Source organism: Gopherus evgoodei, chromosome 2 (assembly GCF_007399415.2).
Source record: "Gopherus evgoodei ecotype Sinaloan lineage chromosome 2, rGopEvg1_v1.p, whole genome shotgun sequence".
Lineage (NCBI taxonomy): Eukaryota > Metazoa > Chordata > Testudines > Testudinidae > Gopherus > Gopherus evgoodei.
The window spans coordinates 295,433,173-295,453,526 of record NC_044323.1 but is presented as its reverse complement, the minus strand read 5'-3'; the positions used below and the strand labels follow the sequence as shown (position 1 = coordinate 295,453,526).

Here is a 20,354-nt window from a genome sequence, read left to right as displayed (position 1 = left end):
TGTCTCAAACCCAGTCACAGAATGTTCACCAAAATGGCAGCGCCAACGGTTTTAAAGCCAGAATGAGATAAGTGTGGATTTTGATCCACTCAGAGTGTGCGCTACACATACATGCAGTCCATTCCATCCCACCCTGGTACCACCATATGCTACACAGAAAGCCTTTCCAATGCAACAGCTGACACTAAAACTAAGTCTACATGCCATGGTTACAGGGGTTTCAGAAATGCCAGCCTGTGAGTGGCTCAGATAGGCTCAAAACTAGATACCAACAAAAGGAAGTAAACAAAGGGGTTTGCTGACTTTAATGTTATTGAGATCTTCTGCTTCCTCGTCTTCCCTGCACATTAGCTCGGTCTCATCCAGTGCAGGTTTCTTCTCAAAATAGTCCATCAACAAGGCCTTCAGCCGGGAGCTCCTCTCTTTGTCCACACGCTCCGAGTACAGGGCACTGGCTTGGCAGGCCACGCTGCTCAGGAAAAGGGGTGTTACTGATAGAAAGGGCACCACTAGATCTTCGGGTGCAGGATACATGGAGAAGAGAATGGGATAAGCCCCAGGGAAGGAGGAAGAGCAAGAAGGGAAGGGATCCCAATGGGAGAGGAGAAGCAAGGTGATGTGTATAGAGCAGGATACCCACATTCTGTCCATACCCTGGAGTTCTAGTCTGTTCCGTGCAGGTTCTTCTCTTGCCCTGGTCCCCGGAGTATCTGCCAATCATGCCCAGAGTGATGTGATGTGATGTGATGTGTGTGTGCTCTGTGTGGTTCGTGTTCTCATCCTCTCCCAGGAGAGGAGCATGCGTGCAGGGAGCAGTTTGTTTGGTAGGGCTTGGGGGAGTTGGAATGGCCACACTGCTTTGTGTGTTTGTCAGAGAAGGCAGACCAGTGGAGGGGGAGAGTTCTTTGCTCCTGTCGGAGCAGCTCCACTGGTCCCAGTCTTCTCAGGATCTGGATCAAAATTATGCCCCTTGTTTTCAAAAGCTCTCCGTGGACTTCCCCAGCCAACCTCACGGACCTTCCATCTCTGCTCCCCACCCCAGTCGAGAAGTACCAGCCTCTCGCTGCCCCACACACCGTCTGACCTGCTGACAGACACCGCAGGACGTCTGCGTTTTGCCCTGTACTGCTGCTGTCTAACTCATTGCACCCCGAAGCGACGAGCTCCCCTCCGCTTCCATAGTCTTGCCACCAGCATGTATTGCAGTAACACCCGGGGCCTCCCTCAGCAGGGAAGGGAGGGCAGAGGTAAGAGGCAGGAGGGGAAATCTCTCTGTGGAGGCTTTAGCTGGAACCGACTGTCTGGGGTGTGCAGAGCGGGGCTGGGTTCCCCACGGCTGCCCATGCTCACCTCTGGAAGGCCCTGAAGCAGGCTTGGAGCTGGCAGAGAGTGGCTGTTTCCCGCGACGTCACCCGGTGGTGCAGGAAGTTGCACACAGAGTCCATTTCCTGGTCCGTGAGGTCTCCATAGGAGCGCAGGTGAAAGGACAGGTCGCTGAATTCCACCAGGATACCACTGTTCCCAGTGCCATGGCAACCTGGCAACAAGCAGGGGGAGGGGCTCTTTCTGGGAACTGGCTTGGGATCACTAGCTGACGCACGCGCAGCGAGGGGGTGCACTGGTACAATCCCACCGTGGGGACACAAGAGAATCACTGAACGCAGGGCTCTGAGCAGGGCCAGAAAACCAAACAGCTTCCCCCGCGGGCTCTGGGCTTTGCCCTGAGTGCCCAAGAGGGCCAATCCCATAGACACCCGGCACTTTTAGAGCTCATGTGGACTGCAGGAGGAGGGGGGCTTTTATCCTTCCACCATAGCTCTCCCTGGGGCTCCCTTCCCCACCTCTGCCCTAGACCCCGGTGCCCCGGAGAAGCACTCTCAGCACCTTTCTGCAGCTGTGTGCTCCACTGGAGCTGGCGGAGGGCTCGCTTCACCGGCAGAACCTCCCAGCCCATGGAGTCGCTGAGTGCGATCACGTCGAACTCCACAGAGCTGGCGTGCGTGTGATCCACCCCTGCCAGACGCTCCCGGGCCAGGCACACTGCGACAGGCGGGGAGCTGAGAGCCGGAGGAGAGAAAAAGCTAAGGATGCAGACGCTGAGAACCCAGAGACAAAAATCAAAGCCAGCAGCAGTAGCACGGGAACTGTGGAGACGGGGAGTAGAGCAGGGAGCCAGGAACTCCTCCTCTGACACAGACTCCCTCCACATCCTCGGGCCTGTCCCTTTGCCACAGTTCCCTACCGCTCTGCAAGGTTGTGAGAATCAATGCAAAGCTCCATCTATCTTTATTAACATTGGGTTTGCTGCACTGGCCCCTCACATCATTGTCTGTATGCTGCTGCCAACTGACCAACCCCTGGTACTGCAGAGGTAGGTGGGAGGCAGCTCGGAGGCTTCTGGCCAGCTGTGCAATGCTGCCTGTAGAGGGCAATTCCTGCCTGGTTCCAGGAGGCGTCAGTTTACACACTGGGCACAGGAGCCGAGCACCTATTCAGCCCCTTGTGAACCCAGCTGCCAGTGGTGTAGTGACCAAACTGGCACCCTGCATCGAATCAGGCAGTCACTCCTGCAGGCAGCAAGCATCCAGGATTAGTGCTGCCCTGCCATCCCACTCCCTCCAGGCATCCAGCAGTACTGAATATAACCCTTAACACAGCAGTGCAAGGAGTCTTTCAGAGGAGAGTTTGAATCTATTGCCCCTCCGCTCCTTGAAACACCCCCCTACGGCACCACAAAGCAGCCCCACCTTTGTGGGGCACTTTCACTGTGCGTCCTCCAGCTAAGAAACAGCGAAGAGCCCTACCCAGCTGTGCCAGTCCATCCCCCGGCCAGCGCAGAGTGTCTGCCAGCCCAGTCTCCATGGCGTGGGCTTGTCTTTCTCTTAGCATCCCAGGAGAAGAGCTCTCCATCCTATTCCTCCCGGCAACGTTCCCGATTTCATCTCGTGACTCCTACTTATCCCTCTTCAACCCATTTACCTCCCTCCTTCAGGTGCCAGCCCCCGCAGTGCTTGCTGGCAAGAACATCCCCCAGCTGAGCTCCTCCCTACCAAGCACAGTCACAGCTCTGGTTTGAGCAGCACTTCCGGGTAGGGAGGTGCCCAGAAGCAGATGAAACTGTTTTGAAGCTGTGTGTGATCCGATTAAGGCATTTCCCACAGAGTTTGCACATCCCAAGAGGTCTCTCCACACCCCGCATGGAAGGGCTCAGATTTCAGTCACGCAGCGACTAACCTTTGTGCGGTTGCCCTGAGCTGCTGGGGGCCCCCGTAACACACCACCCGGCAGGAGGAGAAAGTGGGGTGCAGCATCTCCACCCAGCACTGCGGATGCAACTCCAGGTAACACAGCAGGGTCTCAATGCCTGTAACAGAGGAAAGGAGATGTGCGCCAATCAAGGGGAGCTCCGGTGGGACTGGCATGAGCTGCAGTCACCCCGCAGAGCCAGGCTTCTGGTTTCCTATGCCCGCAGCGCTATGGACCACCTCCCCCAGGGTGCATGCTAGCCTCCCATGCCACCTGCTGACCGCCCCACACAGGACCTGCGACTGCCCTCCATCTGGCTTGTTCAAGAGCAGGGCACAATGGGACGTGAGCTGCCCCCTCTATGTTAAGGAGGAGCAGCTGCAAGCAGCTCCCTTCTCTGTGCACAAGGCACATCCCTTGTGTTCACAGCAGACTTAGGAGCAGCCCCAGCCTGGCTGGGCAACTTTCGAACACCAGACATGACAGCTGCCCTGCACTTGCCCTCCCCCAATACACCTGGGCAAGTCTGTAAGAAGGAGTGGGGAACAGATACAGCAGCAAGGCCTGGCCCGACCTACAATGGAAGACAGGGTCAGCCTTACTGGATCCGGCCGCAAGGCTGGCCGGCCCCACCCATGCCCCAACCCAGCTCACACCGAGGGGCCAGCTGGCCCTGCCCCAGCCGCGCCTGCGTCCCCACCAGCCCCACCACAATCAGTCTGCTCTGCCACCAGCACTGGATGTTGCACAAAGCCAAGGAAGCCCACACTCCCCTGGCCAGGGGCCCCGTCCTGCCCACGGAGCTGAGGAGGAAGAGTCCTTTCCAGATCACCATGCCAGGAAGCAGCGTGAGCCTCACCTTCCTCTCGGATGTCCAGGGACTCCACTGTCTGCTGCATGGGGATGGCGCGCTCATGTTTATAACACACTCGCTGCTGCCCACTCATCCTGTCATCCCGACATGCCTGCTCCTCACTGGCTCTCATGAGCTCCATCATCTCAGCGTCCAACACCTCGCCCCCCTGCAGGGAAACAACGCCGAGCCCTTCTCAGGCAGGAGGTACCAGAGATGAGCAGCAGGGGCTGGAGACCTTCTTCCTCCCTCAGCCCACACATGACAAGCTCCCAGAAAGGTGCCCTGCGTGGCTGGGCCTTGGGCTGCAGCTCTGCTCCCACAGGCCAGATCTTCCCCAACCCACTTCTAACCAGGTTCAGAGGGACCCTTGAGTCTAAGCTGAACGGGTAGCCTGAAGCTGCTCTTTATCTCCAGAAAAGGTGCAGCCCAGGGAAGCCGCCCTACTGCTGCACATGTACCATCCCAGGCCTGTGTGTCAGCACGATCCGGATAGACCATCTCCAGGGGCCAGAGAGAAGGTCACGCTCTGAAACTGCCATCAGCCAGATGGTAAGGGGGCGGGCCAATCAGATTGAGAAGGAGCACGGCATGCTGGAACCTGTAGTTCCCACAGGCAAGCGTTGGCCATCCTGGCAGTCAGGGCTCGTTAGGGTGACCAGATCGCAACACTAAAATATCCAGACACATTGGGATGCCATCAGCCCCGCCCACAGTCCATCCCCGCTCCTCCCAGGCTCCACCCCCACTCTGCCTCAGGCCCCGCCCCTGCTCAGCCCCTCCCACCGCCCCACCCCTGCCCGCCACTGGCTTGCTGCGTCCCTCCTCAGTCCCCCACCCACCACTCGCCTCTTCACCCTCCCACCTGCCCCTCACCCCTATGGCGCACACAGCCCCTCTGCTGGATGGGTGCTCAACCCTGTCCGCCTATTCCCAACCCCATTCCACCCACTTCCCCCAAGTCCCTACTCCTGCCCTACCTCTTCTCCACCTTCTCCTCTGAGCACGGCGCGACCCCGCTCCTCCCCCTGCCCTCCCGGAAAGCGCTAAGTGCCGCCAAACAGCTGTTAGGAGGCAGGAAGTGCTGGGAGCAGGGGGAGGAGCGGGACGTGGCATGCTGGGGGGAGGCGGCAAGGAGCGGGGAGCTTGGCTGCAATTTTTCCCTGTGGTGCTCCAGCCCCAGAGCACCCATGGAGTCGGCGCCTCCCTCCCACTCGCCTTCTTACCTGAATATCGGGACAAATGGCATCCTGATCCTACATTGATCGGGACACGGGACAAAGGGTTAAATATCGGGACATCTGGTCACTCGAGGGCTCATTCCTCACCCTGTTGAGGTCCTGTTGTTTGCGGTGAAGCTCCAGGCACTTACAGCGAGGGAAAACCTTCTGCACTAGCTTCTTAATGGTGAAAAAATCCACAGTGTCGGCATAGATGTGTCGCCTGAGCTCGTGCAGATCCCCGCCCTGGGGAGGACAAGGAGCTGGGGAGTGTGGGGTGAACAGTGACAAACACACACACACACACACACACACACACACACACACACAAAGGCAAGAGAGCAGCCCCTGTCACACACACTGAGCCTGGAGCTTCCCAGCTGCTGGCGGGGAAAACGGGGCTGAGAACTGCCATCTGCTTGGGTCTCGCTGAGACGGAGGCTGGGCAGCGAGGAACGAGGCAGTGGGAGGACATTTCCCTATCAGTCTGGATCTGTGGCAAATTTCCTCCTCACTCTGTTCTCAGTGCTGGTCCAAGCCTGTAACTGGTTCCATCAGCACAGGGCTCTAGGGCTGGTTGTGCCTAAAAACAGGCTTGGGCACCCTACAATAAGCCCTAGAGAGCCCCTGCTATCAGATTCATTGAGGGCCACGAGAGCCATTCACCTCCCTATAATGGCTGCAGCAGCCAGCTGCTCAGCAAACTAAGCAGGTGCATTCAGTTGGGCTGGGATTTTGACCGTCTGCAGCAGAAGTGGCTGGTGGGATACCCTGGCTCTTGGATTAGCCCCCACCCCTCCGGCAGCAATAACCTCCGGATCCAAGAAGAGATGGCAATGCGCTGGCTTCCCGTCCCGCCCTGCCCGGCCGATCTCCTGCACGTAGCTCTCAAAGTTCTTGGGCATGTTGTAGTGCACGATCCCACGCACGTCGGACTTGTCTAGCCCCATGCCAAAGGCCACCGTGGCCACCACGATGCGCAGCTGGCCGCACATGAAGTTGTTCTGGACCCGGCGGCGCTCGATGGCGGACATGCCGCTGTGGTAGGAATCGGCGATCCACTTCAGAGGGCACCGGATGCTCTTCTTAGCTATGCCACAGACATGGAGAGAGAAGAGAGACCACCACTGAATGATCATCATTAGCACGGACAGAGGGCTTCCCGTTGTCAGAGCACCCTGCGAGCACTCGCTAATTCCTCAGAGGTGGAAACAAGCAACAGACAACGCGTTTAACGGGGGTGGGTGGGTGTGTTTTTCCTAGTCACCCCTACGCTGGGTGGCAGTGACATCATCTGCCCGGATCTGCAGATGACCAATCCCCATTCATTCTCCCAGCAGGGTTTCTATGACGGAGCTTTAAGTTTCGATTTTAAGCGATTCAGTCTTCGCTCCTCATTCACGCTCTGTAGCTCTGATGTGGGCATGGCTGAGCCAGAGCTCCCGGTTGCAGGGGTGGGATTGGTTCAAGCTGCAGCCAAGGAACAGAGTCAAAAGCCTGGGCAGGCCCAGGGGCCAGCCAGCAGAAGCCCTTGGACAAAGCACCCTTCCTGACATCACTCATCTGGCATCCTCTGAGGTGTTTAGCCCTCCTGGCCACCACATGCCACCATGTTTGCTGCGATGGTCTGTCACGGGGGAAGCAAAGCCCATGCATCTGATGCTCGCAGAGCTTGGGAAGGCATTTCCCTGCCCCCACGTGCAGCCCTCTACTGCCAGGATGGGTGCATGGTGTGGGGAAGGGGAAGTGAGCTTCACCTTCCACTGACGTGTCAGGTATTTGCACCGTCAGAGGCTCGCTGCTGGACTGAAGGGCCTAGTGGTCTGAGCCAGCATGGAAAGCCTGGTGTGTCTTAGACAGCTCCCTCCAGATGGCAATTCCATCCCTAACACGCTGCACCCCAGCAGCCTCCTCTGCTCCAGCGTACATGTGTGCACAGATGCCCAAGGCCAGTGCACAGTCTAATCTCAGGGGAGGTGCTGGCTCATGGTTCCCTCTCCGCAGCTGCAGGGAAGCCCAGCGACGACCCTTTCTTACCCTTGGCTTTCTTCCTCTTCCCAGCGCTATCGTCCTGGTGCTGCTCCTCAGCAGCCATGGACTCCCTGAGCGTTACGCCCTGGAGGCGTGTGCGGATCAGCGCCGCAATGCGGGCCGTCTCCTCCCGCCGTGTGCAGTAAACAATGACCGAGTCCAGGCCCCCAAACCTCTCCCCCTGCAGCAACAAGACCAGGGCCTGGAACCAGACAAGGAGAGAATGGGTCTCCGCTCTACAGATGCTTCACTCCCTAGGAGCATCTCACAGCAGTTTGCTCCTCACAGGGCTGGAAAAGTCCACACTTGAGCTTATGAGCCCCCCTGAAGGCAGGGACACTGACCCCTTTCCCACGGACAACTCCCCAACCCACTCCTGGTGAATTCCACTCCCTGTGCAGCATAGAATAAATCCGTGGGGATCCCAGAGAAAGCCGGGCACCCCAACGGATTCCAAAGTGAGGCTCTGACACATAAGGATCATTTCATGCACCCTCAGAGAGCAGCCATTTGTGGAGGAGACACGCACAGCAGCCGTCTAGCAGCTCCAAAGAACACTACGCAACCACTGAGGTCAGGAAGGGATGAATCCTGGACTGAAACCCCAGAGCTGGGATTTAGAGAGATGACCTAGTGCTTCAAGGACCATGCAAGTCTCTTCAAGTTCCCAGAGAGCCCTGCTCCCCCTCCCTACCTGATCCTTGTCCCTGTCTGTTGAGACCGAAAGGTGCAGGTTTGGGGGAACAGCAGCAGAGCGCACCGCTATCCCCTCCTCCTCCTGGATGCCCAAGTGATGGGCCACGTCCCGCGCTGTGGCTAGCGTGGCCGTGGCTGTAAGGCCCAGAAGGCAGCGCACCCCTAGGCGATCCCGAAGAACCTGCAGGGAGAAGAGCGGTCACTCCCCAATGCCGGGGCTGGCATTTCCTGGCTGAGAGGCAGTGGTGCGCCACATGTGGGGGACAGCCCCTTCCCGCCGGCTCTCTGGAGAATCCTGATCTCCCCCTCCCATCACAGCACAGCTCAGGGCAGGACATGAGAATGGTGCCTCAAGAGGCAAGTGGAACACAGGGGGTCTGAATGCAGTTACCCAGGAGGGAATTAGCAGCCAGGAGTTTGGTCTGACAGCTCATCTCAGACATGGTGCCTCCAGAGCCCCTTTCCCAGCACCACATCTCATTGCTGCTGCTAACACAGACACAGCAGGCATAGCCTTGGCTGTCTCCCCCCATCCCCGTAGGCAGACGTCATGGTGCACTGGTGCCAGGGAGCTCTGGCCAGATCCCCCCGTACCTTACAGAGCCGCAGGTAGCACGGGCGGAAGTTGTGGGACCACTCAGAGACGCAGTGCGCTTCATCGATACAGGCAAACGCCACGGGGGGAAGCTGGTCGGCAGAGGGGAGGCAGCTAGATCCCACCCTGCCTCCGCCCACCAGGGCCTCTGGGGAGAGCAACAGCACATGCACCTTCCCTCCCTTCACCTGCAAACACGCACAGCATCAGGAAGGAGGGGTTACCCCATAAGAATTACACAGACCCAGCCCCCACCTCTGGAAACACACCCAGGGGGCAGGGGCAGGCATGGGATTGGCTAAAGCTCAGCTCCTTCAACTCAGCCCTCCTGGGGAGCTAGAGGGTCCTTCCCATCCACCGGCTGCTCGGTGAGAGAGGAGCTGGGAGCTCTTGGCTCAGATGCCTGCACCTCAAAAGCCACCAGTACAATTAGTACCAACCGGTCACCATAATGGCCTCTTCAGGTTCTCCTGGCGCTCCACTCCCCATCCCTCTGACATGGGTTGGGGGGAGGCGTGCAGGGTACCTGTTCTCCACAGCTGCCCATCCAGCTCCCCTTACCAGGGAGAAACGCACACCCGATCAGCACTCATCAGAACAGCCCCAGGGCTGGCTGCACACGCCTGTTACTCCGGAACATGGTCGGGGGTGTATTTAAATCGAAATCGCTCCATCTGTGGTCAAGCAACGCCCTCGGGCGAGCCCAGCCCTGACGGCAGTGGATATTTCCCACCAGTTCCCATTAGCCAGTCCATGAGGGGTCTCTGCCCCATCAGTCAGACCGGACCCACACCCAGCGTCTCAGAGCAGCACTCCTTAGGAACAGACAGCCACACACACAGCAGGCCTGTGCCCCAAGCCAAGCGACAATGGCCAGTCCTCCTTATACTGTTCAGAGGAGAGCAGGCAGCCAGTCCAGGATCGGAGAGCAGACTCAGATTCACAGCTCCTACGAGAAGGGTCCTGTCCCCCCAGGCAACTCACCCTTTCTACAGCAGCCTCTCGCTGGCTCTTCGACATGTTGGAGTGAATGCAGACCGCCTTCAGGTGGGGGGGAAGCCCCGAAATCTGGGAACGAAGCGCATTACACACACACATCAATGGACAGGGATCCTCCAGGGACAGAGCTCCTCTGCCACTCAGTCTGGGGGCCTGTCTACAGACTCAAAATCCAGCAGCCAGGAGCTCCATTGCAATCCTTAGGTCAGAGACTTCCAAGATGTCCTGCCTGGCACATCAGAAAGGACACGGCTCTGAGCAGAGAGGAGAATTCTCAGCAACCCCTGGACACAGGACAGATCTGGAGATGGGAAATCTTTATCCCCAAACATGCCACCCCCGGGGGTGAAGGGTCCCAAGGGCAGTTGCTAGAGAGTAAAAGTGGGATGAAGAACAGAATCAGGCCCAATCCTGCTTCTACTGAAGTCAGTGACTAGGCTCCTCAGCTTCAAAGGGATCGGGCCCCGACTGCCTCCCCTGAAGGGATGGGGGGGGGGGTTTGAGGGAGAAAGGCCAGGAAAGGAGCCCCGGTGCAACCAGGCTGCGATCAAAGCCACCTCCCATTTACCTGGTCATCCATCAGCGACACGAGCGGGGAGATCACCAGGGTGATGCACTTGGACCGCTTTGCATACAAGTATGCAGGGAGCTGATAGCACAGAGACTTCCCCATCCCCGTCGACAGGACGACCAGCGTGGACAGACCTGGCTCAGAAACGGCAGCAGCAGAGTCAGGGCCACCACCTCTGGAATCCACCGGAGGAGTCAGCGTGGAAAGGGGGCAGAGAGATGTGGGGGGCACTGGTGTCTTTTCCCCCAGCCCTGGCCTCATTTCAGCATGGGCGGTCTGGGGGAAAGTGTTCTCGGGCTAAACCCTCATTAGGCAAATGTCACTGGCCCCAGCCCTCGAGGGCCATGAATGACTATTCCTGAGTGTGTGGGACAGGCAGAAGGGATCTACTCCAGGGTAAGATAGTCAGGTTACCTGAGAGAATCCTCATGACAGCCACCTCCTGGCCCTGGCGGAAGGCGCTGTATCCCAGCTCAGCCAGAGCTTGAAACACCTCCTCTGGGGTCTCTGCACAGCACAGAGACACACATGCAGTCAGGAACCCACAGTGGAGTGCAAGGCCCTGCCAGTTGCGAAGCCCAAGAGAGGACTAGGCCAATGGTGCACACAGGTAAGGAGCTGCTAGCAGATAGAGTGGGGGATGCAAGTCTCCTGGGTTCTAGCTGAGCTCTGGGAAGACAGGTAGCCTAGTGGTTACAGTAAGGAGAAATGGGAGTCAGGACTCCTGGGTTCTATTTCTAGCTCTGGGAACGATGTCTGGTCTCTTGCTTAAAATGGGATGATGAGTCCGATTTTATTCCTGGCCAAAGCTGTTCTCCCGCAGGGGAGCAGGGGTGTGGCGAACTGGGAATGTCTTAATGTTTTCTCTGAATACTGTGTTGGTGCCTCAGTGTGCCCTATGCAGTTAAGTATCTATCTAGGTGGTGGATAAGGGTGTGTGATTGCTGCAGAGCAAAGGGGCCAGTGCACCTAAATGCCGGACACTCTGTCTCCTAGTAACTGATGGCCTGGGCCCCTCCTCTGCAAAGGTGCCAACTGAAGGTGTTGGAGACAAAGATCAGGTGACCTCCTGGCCCAGGAAAGGAACTGAGTAGAGGAGGAGGGGCTGGAGGAGGTTGTCAGTCTGGAGCTGGCTGGGGACGAGGAGTGAAGTGCAGACATAGGGGTCTGGCTCACTGCCCCCCACAATGGACCCGGCTGAGGCGTCTAGTTCACGGTTCCTACAAGCTCTGTTTTAGACCATGTTCCTGTCATCGAATAAATCTGTTTTACTGGCTGACTGAGTCACATCTAACTGCAAAGTGGGGGTGCGGGACCCTGTGGCTTCCCCTGGATCCCCCTGGGGCAGGCTCACTGTGGGAAGTGCACGGAGGGGCAGAGGATGCTGAATGCTCCAAGGAGAGACCCAGGAGGTGAAGACGTGTGAGCTTCTTGCCCTGAAAAAGTCTGCTCCAAGGGAGAGGAGGCTCCGCAAAGTCCTTACTGGCTTGGTGGGGAGCAGTTCCAGAGCATCGCCCGGGGACTCCATGACAAGGGGCATGAGCAGAATGCGAAGGCCCCTCATTGTCATGTGCACCACATTCCCCTCCGACGCGGCAGTGCCCTTCTGAGAGACCTGCAGCACCAGGGGCCCTGGGAGAGCACCCTGCTCAGTGCAGAATGCAGATTCCACACCACTGGGCTTGTACCTGTGGCAAAGCCATGCAGGTTTGTCTGCTCAGCTGCAGGAGAGAGGCCCAGTGCTTCCAACACGAGTCCAGCACATACTCACTATAAGCCCGTTCCGTAGCACAGCTGCCTTTCATGACTCTTACCTCTCACCTTCCCATCCTGCCCCAGCCCGTAGAGAGGCTCCATCGGTGGGGGTGGAGCGGGTGGCTCATACACAGGCCTCTGCATGTGCAGGTCGAACTCCTCCTCACCAGCCCTCTCGGGCCCCGCTTGGCTGCTTCTGCTCTCAGCTGGGGATGAAAAGGAACAGGCACAAGCCAATGAGACCCAGGCCAGGTTTATACAGCACTTGGCTGAGAGGAAATCCAAGGTGCTGGCGATCCACACGTGGCACTTTCCCCTCGGTCAGTACAGACGAAGTGACGGACGAGGTGGCTGTGTGCTGCCAGAGCCACGTGCACCCACCCTAGCTACAGCCCAGAGGTTCTGACTCCTTCTGGTCATTAATGACTCTCCATGAGCTGGGATATTAACCCCAGCATCCTGGTCAAATACAAGCCATGGGAATTATTTTCTACCTCCCTCAATTCCGTCCGTGGTTTTAACTAGATGCAGGATTCTCCTTCACTTCCTGTCCTAGCCTGCTGGGTGGTGTGGCTGTGTGCTGGTACACAGCTGTTATCTTCCACCCTGGAGGCAGATGCAAGGATTTCCCCGTGCGTCTCTCCGACACGCAGCGTTTGCAGGGCACTTTATGCAGTGTCTCTGATCCAGAGATCCTAAACATTTGTCGTCACCACCCCCCTGGTCAGGCCTCAGCCCAGGGCAAGAATAGACAGAGCACCTGCTTCTGGTAAGCAACCTCCTCCTGGCTACAGATGAGCCATGTCCATCCCCGCTCACCATGCTAGGCCCTGCTGCTGTGTTTGATGCCACTGATCACCAGATACACCTGTCTGGCCTCCAAAAGGCTGCAGGGGTGACTAGAACCCCCCAACTTGGCTAAGGCCCCTCCTCTCCAACCAACCCCAGAGGGTCGTTATGGGTATCCACTCCAAAGCCCTCACCCCTGGAGTCCCACAAGGGTCATCCTCACACCCATGTTATTCAACACCTGTAGAGAGCCAGGGAGACAGTCAGGGCTAAGGGCCAGCAGGACACAAACACCCCCCAGCTCTGCTGACCCTGCACCCAACCAAGACTGAAGGGACTTGTAGGAAGCAGGACAGAGCTGCTGAGATTTTCCTCCATGGCATCCCTCCCTGTTGAGGGTATTTGCCTTCAGACTGAGTCAACCTTGGGGTCATTTAGGTCTCCTCCACGCTGTTGAATACTCAAAAATGATTAGGGGGCTGGAGCACATGACTTATGAGGAGATGCTGAGGGAACTGGGACTGTTTAGTCTGCAGAAGAGAAGAGTGAGGGGGGATTTGATAGCTGCTTTCAACTTTACCTGAAAGGGGGTTCCAAAGAGGATGGATCTAGATTGTTCTCAGTGGTACCAGATGACAGAACAAGGAGCAATGGTCTCAAGTTGTAGTGGGGGAAGTCTAGGTTAGATATTAGGAAACATTATTTCCCTAGGAGGGTGGTGAAGCACTGGAATGGGTTATCTAGGGAGGTGGTAGAATCGCCTTCCTCAGAGGTTACTAAGGTCAGGCTTGACAAAGCCCTGGCTGGGGTGATTTAGTTGGTGATTAGTCCTGCTTTGAGCAGGGGATTGGACTAGATGACCTCCTGAGGTCCCTTCCAACCCTGATATTCTATGATTCTATGACAGCCCTGGAGACATCTGCACCCATCTGCAGCCAGACAGAAGTCTGTGCCCCCTTCTCTCAGCCTAGAGCTGGCCATCCAGCTATTCATGGCCTGGCTTGATGATTGCACCTCAAGTTTGGGAATAAAGCCACAAAGCATGAGAAGGCTCAGATGGGTGCAGAAAGCAACAGTCTCTCTGTGGCTGCACAGGTCGCCATGAACACATCTGCCTGGCATTACGCTCTGCACTGGCTCCCCACAGAACCCAAGAGATTGGCCTATGCCATCCAAGAGATGCCTCTCCCTCAGCAACTGTAGCCTCCACCAACAGCTCCACCCACTGGGACAATGGAACTACCAGCCACTGGAGAGTCTCAGGAGTGCAGGAGGCAGAACTTTCCTGTGAGCTGGGCCTAGACTGCAACTGGCTTCCTCGGAGATAGGAGACCAGGGCCTCACCACACGCAGGACTCAGGGAACGACTCACTGCGTCAGTGTAGCTTTCCCGTAACAATGTCTTGACACACATACAGCATAGCCACACGTGCAAACATATACCACCAAAGACAAAGCAAACCTAGAACGCAATCAAGCTCTTTCCACTACAGGCTGGGATGGAAAACATGGAAGAGACGACTTCTTCTTTTCCACTGTGTGGGAGGCCACTAGTGGTGGGAGTTATAAGCACCTGGATGGACAGAGACAATCCTCTTTAGTGCTCTGTTGTAAAGAACTCTTACAGCGAGCTCTCTTGCATTCAGAACTAATGAGACTCCCCCTTCCGGTCTGCCAGCCACTCAGATAACAATAACCTAGTCTGTATTGTGGCTAGGAGTTATGCTTAGACTTAAGCATCAAATTCTAAAGCCACAGGGGCATCATCACATGCTGAAACTCCATCGCACAGAGCACATCAGCTCCAGTACAAAACACTGCAGCTTTTGTGTAGAGGGAAACGGGGATGCTTTTGTTGTCTGTGTGATGCACTTTTCTAAGAGGGGGGCGGCATGCAGAGAAGGGGACTTTTGTTCTCAGAGCTGCTGCAAGAAAGTTCAAAGGAGACGCACACAGAGCGCTCTCCTGGAGACTCTGCCGTTACTCTTCCTTGCTTTCTTTCATCTACAAGACAAGTCAGCCTGGACGTTCGTGGAGGGTTTGCTCTTTGGAAGCCAAACAAGAGTGAGTTGAACGGGGCTATGGTGGTGGGCAGGATGGAGTAATTAACACTTTACAAATCAAATGGGTCTTGGGGGAAGATACAAATGGCATCCCACTCTGGGCAGAAGTGGCTGCAGCTTCCCCAGGCTGCTGACCCTAGTACTAGCTGCGGTACGGAGATAGATCAATGTGCGAAGCTGGCCACACAGTGGGGTAAAGAGAAGGAATGACGGTAACAGACCAGGAGTTGGCTTCGAGGGATGTTGTCAGCTGCTGAGGCCCACTGCAGATAGAAGAGGCGCACACGCATCAACCTTCTTCTGCCTCGCCTCCCGTCTCCTTCTTCTGCCTCGTCTCTCCCCTCTAGCTCATTTCGTATTGATTGGTGTATTGCTATGTGCCAGGGGCCACAGGCGCTGATCAGAGCCCTGCTGCGCGAAGAGCTCTACAAACCCGTGTACCGGATTCTGATGAGCTAGCGTTACAATATGCACATGATTCCTGCTCTCCGACAGCCAAGCCCTGGCAGGACCCCCACTGAGGATTTTGGCTGATGGCTCACCCTAGGGTATTCAAAATTTAATTGCACTGAGAAGGGAGCAGATCCAGGCATCCGCTTCCTCACAAGCACATAGCAGAAGGCCCAGTGTAGGACTTGAAAGAGAGAGAGAGAAAAACCCTTTGTTTTTGTAGGCTGCAGCCATGTTTGTTTGCTCTTCCAAAATACTTTGCAGTCTAGTTCAATTAAAAGAGAGAGACCACAAAGGTTACCAGCAGGTGATCGTCCAGACAGCTGTTATTTCCACGAAAGGTCACATTTGCACTCATCCAGGACTATGTTCCCTTTAACGTGCACCCTTCTAAGCTCCTATCTCAGCTTTCCTTCTACAGCTGCAGCTACAAAACTGGATACAAGTACTTAACCTTCCGGCTAGTCACTGATAGCATTGCTACTCCACGACCAGCCTCTAGGAGCCACTGCAGAGCAAGGCAGACTGCCTCCAGCATTAAGCAAAGCCAGCCCTCCCGCCCTGCCCAGGAGGCAAACCAAGGAACAATTAACTTCCGCGCTGTTAGAGTCTCACCTGAGATCTTGCTGTAAGCCGTGTTAGTCATCTGGGCCACTTCTTCCAGAGTGGGCAATGGCATCTCCTCTTCAATAGCTTCGCTGTTTTCCTCTGGCTGTGGGCCAACAGCTGGACCTAGCTCTGCAAGGCAGAAAGAGTCTCACTCCTACTGGGCGTGGGGGGGCAGTCATGGGAGGGAGGGGGTGCTGAACGCCAGGACCCCTCTGTCCCAGCATGTACATTTGCCAGCCCTGAGCAGCACTTAGAGCCAACTGCACACCTATTGCAAAGCAACACTCAGTGGCCTGATCGCTACATGCAACACGCTTCACACCAATGCTTTAAAGGAATGAAACTGATACACGTCCTCATGGAGGCTTAGGTCATCGCTGGTCATTGCGTTTGTCACTTGGGACCTGGCCCAAGGTCCAGGTCCTGCTATATTCAATTCTAATGCCTAGACTACAGGACCAAAGCAAGTTTTAAGCTGTTTATGGCTGATCAGGTTGTGGGACATCATAAGAACAGTCACACTGGGTCAGACCAAAGGTCCATCTAGCGCAGTATCCTGTCTTCTGACAGTGGCCAATACCAGGTGCCCCAGAGGGAATGAACAGAACAGGGAATCATCAAGTGAACCATCCTGTCACCCATTTCCAGCTTCTGGCAAACAGAGGCTAGGGACACCATCCCTGCCCACCCTGGCTAATAGCCATTGAAGGACCTACCCTCCATGAATTTATCTAGTTCTTTTTTGAACCCTGTTACAGTCTTGCCCTTCAAAACATCCTCTGGCAAGGAGTTCCATAGGTTGACTGTGCGTTGTGTGAAAAAATACTTCCTTTCGTTTCTTTTAAACGTGCTGCCTATTAATTTCATTGGGTGGCCCCAAGTTCTTGTGTTATAAGAAGAAGTAAATTACACTTCCTTATTTACTTTCTCCACACCACTCATGATTTTAGAGACTATCATATATCCCCCCTTAGCTGTCTCTTTTCCAAGCTGAAAAGTCCCAATCTTATTAATCTCTCCTCATATGGAAGCCGTTCTATACCCCAATCATTTTTTTTTTTTGCCCTTTTCTGAACCTTTGCCAAGTCCAATATATCTTTTTTGAGATGGGGCAACCACATCTGCACACTGTATTCAAGATGTGGGTGTACCATGGATCTATATAGAGTCAAAATGATATTTTCTGTCTTACTGCCTATTGCTTTCTTAACGATTCCCAACACTGTTTGCTTTTTTGACTGCTGCTGCATATTGAGTGGATGTTTTCAGAGAATTATCGACAGTGACTCCACGATCTCTTTCTTGAGTGATAACAGCTAATTTAGACTCCATCATTTCATATGTATAGTTAGGATTATGTTTCCCAATGTACATTACTTTGCATTTATCAACACTGAATTTCATCTGCCATTTTGTTGCCCAGTCACCCAGTTTTGAGAGATCCTTTTGTAGCTTTTCGCAAATCTGCCTGGGACTTAACTATCTCCAAATTTTGTCACCTCACTATTTACCCTCTTTTCCAGATAATTTATGAATATGTTAAATAGAACTAGGTCTAGTACAGTCCCCTAGGGTACACCACTATTTACCTCTCTCCATTCTGAAAACTGACCATTTATTCCTACCCTTTGTTTCCTATATTTTAACCAGTTACTGATCCATGAGAGAACCTTCCCTCTTATTCCATGACTGCTTATTTTGCTTAAGAGCCTTTGGTGAGGGACCTTATCAAAGGTTTTCTGAAAATCTAAGAAGACTATATCCACTGGATCCCCCTTGTCCACATGCTTGCTGACCCCCTCAAAGAATTCTAGTAGATTGGTGAGGCATGATTTCCCTTTACAAAAGCCATGTTGACTCTTTCCCAACATATTATGTTCATCTATGTGTCTGACAATTTTGTTCTTTACTATAGTTTCAACCAGTTTGCCTGGTACTGAAGTCAGGGTTAACGGCCTATCACTGTCAGGGTCACCTCTGGAGCCCTTTTTAAAAAACTGGCATCACATTAGCTATCCTCCAGTCATTTGATACAGAAGCTGATTTAAATGATAGGTTACAGACTAGTTAGTAGTCCTTCAATTTCACATTTGAGTTCCTTCAGAACTCTTGGGTGACTACCATCTGGTTCTGGTGACTTATTACTGTTTAGTTTATCAATTTGTTCCAAAACCTCCTCTAATGACATCTCAATGTGGGACAATTCCTCAGATCTGTCACCTAAAAAGAATGGTTCAGGTTTGGGAATCTTCCTCACATACTCAACCGTTAAGACCGATGCAAATAATTCATTTAGTTTCTCCACAATGGCCTTATTGTCCTTGAGTGCTCCTTTAGCATCTAGATCGTCCACTGGCCTAACTGGTTGTTTAGCTAGGTTCCTGCTTCTGATGTACTTAAAATTTTTTTGCTGTTACTTTTGGAGTCTTTGGCTAGCTGTTCTTCAAATTCTTTTTTGGCTTTCCTAATTATATTTTTACACTGCATTTGCCAGAGTTTATGCTCCTTTCTATTTTCCTCACTAGGATTTAACTTCCACTTTTAAAAGGATGCCTTTTTGCCTCACTGCTTCTTTTACTTTCTTGTTTAACCACAGTAGCTCTTTTTTGGTTCTCTTATTATGTTTTTTTAATTTGGGGGGATACATTTAAGTTGAGCCTCTATTATGGTGTCTTTAAAAAGTTTCCACACAGCTTGCAGGGATTTCACTTTTTAATTTCTGTTTAACTAACCTCATTTCTGTATATTTCCTCTTTCTGAAATTAAATGCTACAGTATTGGCCCGCTGTGGTGTTTTCCCTGTCACAGAGATGTTAAATTTAATTGTATTATGGTCACTATTACCAAGCAGTCCAGCTATATTCACCTCTTGGACCTGATCCTGTGCTGCATTTAAGACTAAATCAAGAATTGCCTCTCCCCTTGTGGGTTCCAGGACCAGCTGCTCCAAGAAGCAGCCATTTAAGGTGTCAAGAAACTTTATCTCTGCATCCCATCCTGAGGTGACATGTACCCAGTCAGTATGGGGAAGAGTTGAAATCCCCCATTATTATTGAGCTTTTTATTTTAATAGTCTCTCTAATCTCCCTGAGCATTTCACAGGCACTATCACCATCCTGGTCAGGTGTTCTGTAATATATCTCTACTGCTATATTCTTATTATTCAAGCATGGAATTACTATCCATAGAGAGATTCTGTGGTACAGTTTGGTTCATTTAAGATTTTTACTTCATTTGATTCTACACTTTCTTTCTCATAACGCCACTCCCCCACCAGCACGTCCTGTTCTGTCCTTCCAGTAGATTTTGTACCCTGGTATTACTGCGTCCCATTGATTATCCTCATCCCACCAAGTTCCTGTGATGCTTATTATATCAATATCCTCATTTAACACGAGGCACTCTAGTTCACCCATCTTATTCATCTTCATCTAGTTCATCTTATTATTTAGACTTCTAGCATTGGTATATAAGCATGTTAAAAACTTGTCTCCCATTACATGATGTAACTGAATGCGACCTTTTTTCATTTGACTGTTTCTCCTCAGATCCTCCCTGTATTTTATCATCTTCCATCCTCTCCTCATTAGGACATAGGGAATCTCTATTTATAGAGCCTCCCCTAAGGGATGTCCGAACCACATGCTCCTCTGCACCTGTCGGCTCTTCCCCAGCCCTTAGTTTAAAAACTGCTGTATGACCATTTTAATTTTAAGCACCAGCAGTCTGGTTCCATTCTGGTTTAGGTGGAGCCCATCCTTCCTGTATAGGTTCCCCCTTTCCCAGAAGTTTCCCCAGTGCCTAATAAATATAAACCCCTTCTCCCTACACCATTGTCTCACCCACGCATTGAGACCTCGCTGTTTGCTTGTCTAACTGGCCCTGCATGTGGAACTGGAAGTATCTCGAAGAATGCTTCCATGGAGGTCCTGGACTTCAACCTCTTACCTAGCAGCCTAAATTTGGCCTCCAGGACCTCTCTCCTGTCCTTCCCTATGTCACTGGTACCTACATGTACCACGACCACTGTATCCTCCCCAGCACTATACACAAGTCTGTCTAGATGTCTCAAGAGATCCGCAACCTTTGCACCAGGCAGGCAAGTCACCATGCGGTTCTCCCGGTCCTCGCAAACCCAGCTATCTATGTTTCTAATGATCAAATTGCCAATTACTAATACCTGTCTCTTCCTAATAACTGGAGTTCCCTCCCCCGGAGAGGTATCCTCAGTGTGAGAGAATACTACAACATCATCTGGAAGAAAGATCCCAACTATGGGATTGTTTCCCTCTGCACCAGTTAGATGTTCTCCTTCCCTGAGGCTTTCATCCTCCTCAACAGCACAGAGGCTGTCAGACGGGGGGTGGGACCGTTCTACTGTGTCCCAGAAAGTCTCATCTACGTATCTCTCAGTCTCACTCAGCTCCTCCAGCTCAGCCACCTTGGCCTCCAAAGCCCGTACACAGTCTGAGGGCCA

The 20,354-nt window shown here is 53.6% G+C and overlaps 1 protein-coding gene across 5 annotated transcripts in view; it reads right to left on the bottom strand.

Moving 5' to 3' along the window:
- The window catches only part of RECQL4 (RecQ like helicase 4), a 47,835-nt gene that overhangs the window by 4,438 nt on the left and 23,043 nt on the right, over positions 1 to 20,354 (bottom strand). For 4 of the 5 annotated variants that reach the window (XM_030553965.1, XM_030553964.1, XM_030553966.1 and 1 more), the window contains 15 exons: positions 15,884 to 16,006; positions 12,026 to 12,172; positions 10,626 to 10,718; positions 10,209 to 10,345; positions 9,626 to 9,709; positions 8,641 to 8,829; positions 8,045 to 8,227; positions 7,357 to 7,552; positions 6,132 to 6,409; positions 5,428 to 5,565; positions 4,106 to 4,268; positions 3,235 to 3,364; positions 1,885 to 2,057; positions 1,351 to 1,537; positions 304 to 469 (listed from right to left, as the gene is read on the bottom strand). In XM_030553965.1, coding sequence (XP_030409825.1) covers positions 304 to 469; positions 1,351 to 1,537; positions 1,885 to 2,057; positions 3,235 to 3,364; positions 4,106 to 4,268; positions 5,428 to 5,565; positions 6,132 to 6,409; positions 7,357 to 7,552; positions 8,045 to 8,227; positions 8,641 to 8,829; positions 9,626 to 9,709; positions 10,209 to 10,345; positions 10,626 to 10,718; positions 12,026 to 12,172; positions 15,884 to 16,006 — 2,387 coding nt within the window. The remainder of the gene's footprint in view (positions 1 to 303; positions 470 to 1,350; positions 1,538 to 1,884; positions 2,058 to 3,234; positions 3,365 to 4,105; positions 4,269 to 5,427; positions 5,566 to 6,131; positions 6,410 to 7,356; positions 7,553 to 8,044; positions 8,228 to 8,640; positions 8,830 to 9,625; positions 9,710 to 10,208; positions 10,346 to 10,625; positions 10,719 to 12,025; positions 12,173 to 15,883; positions 16,007 to 20,354) is intronic. The other variant, XM_030553968.1, reaches the window with a different exon arrangement.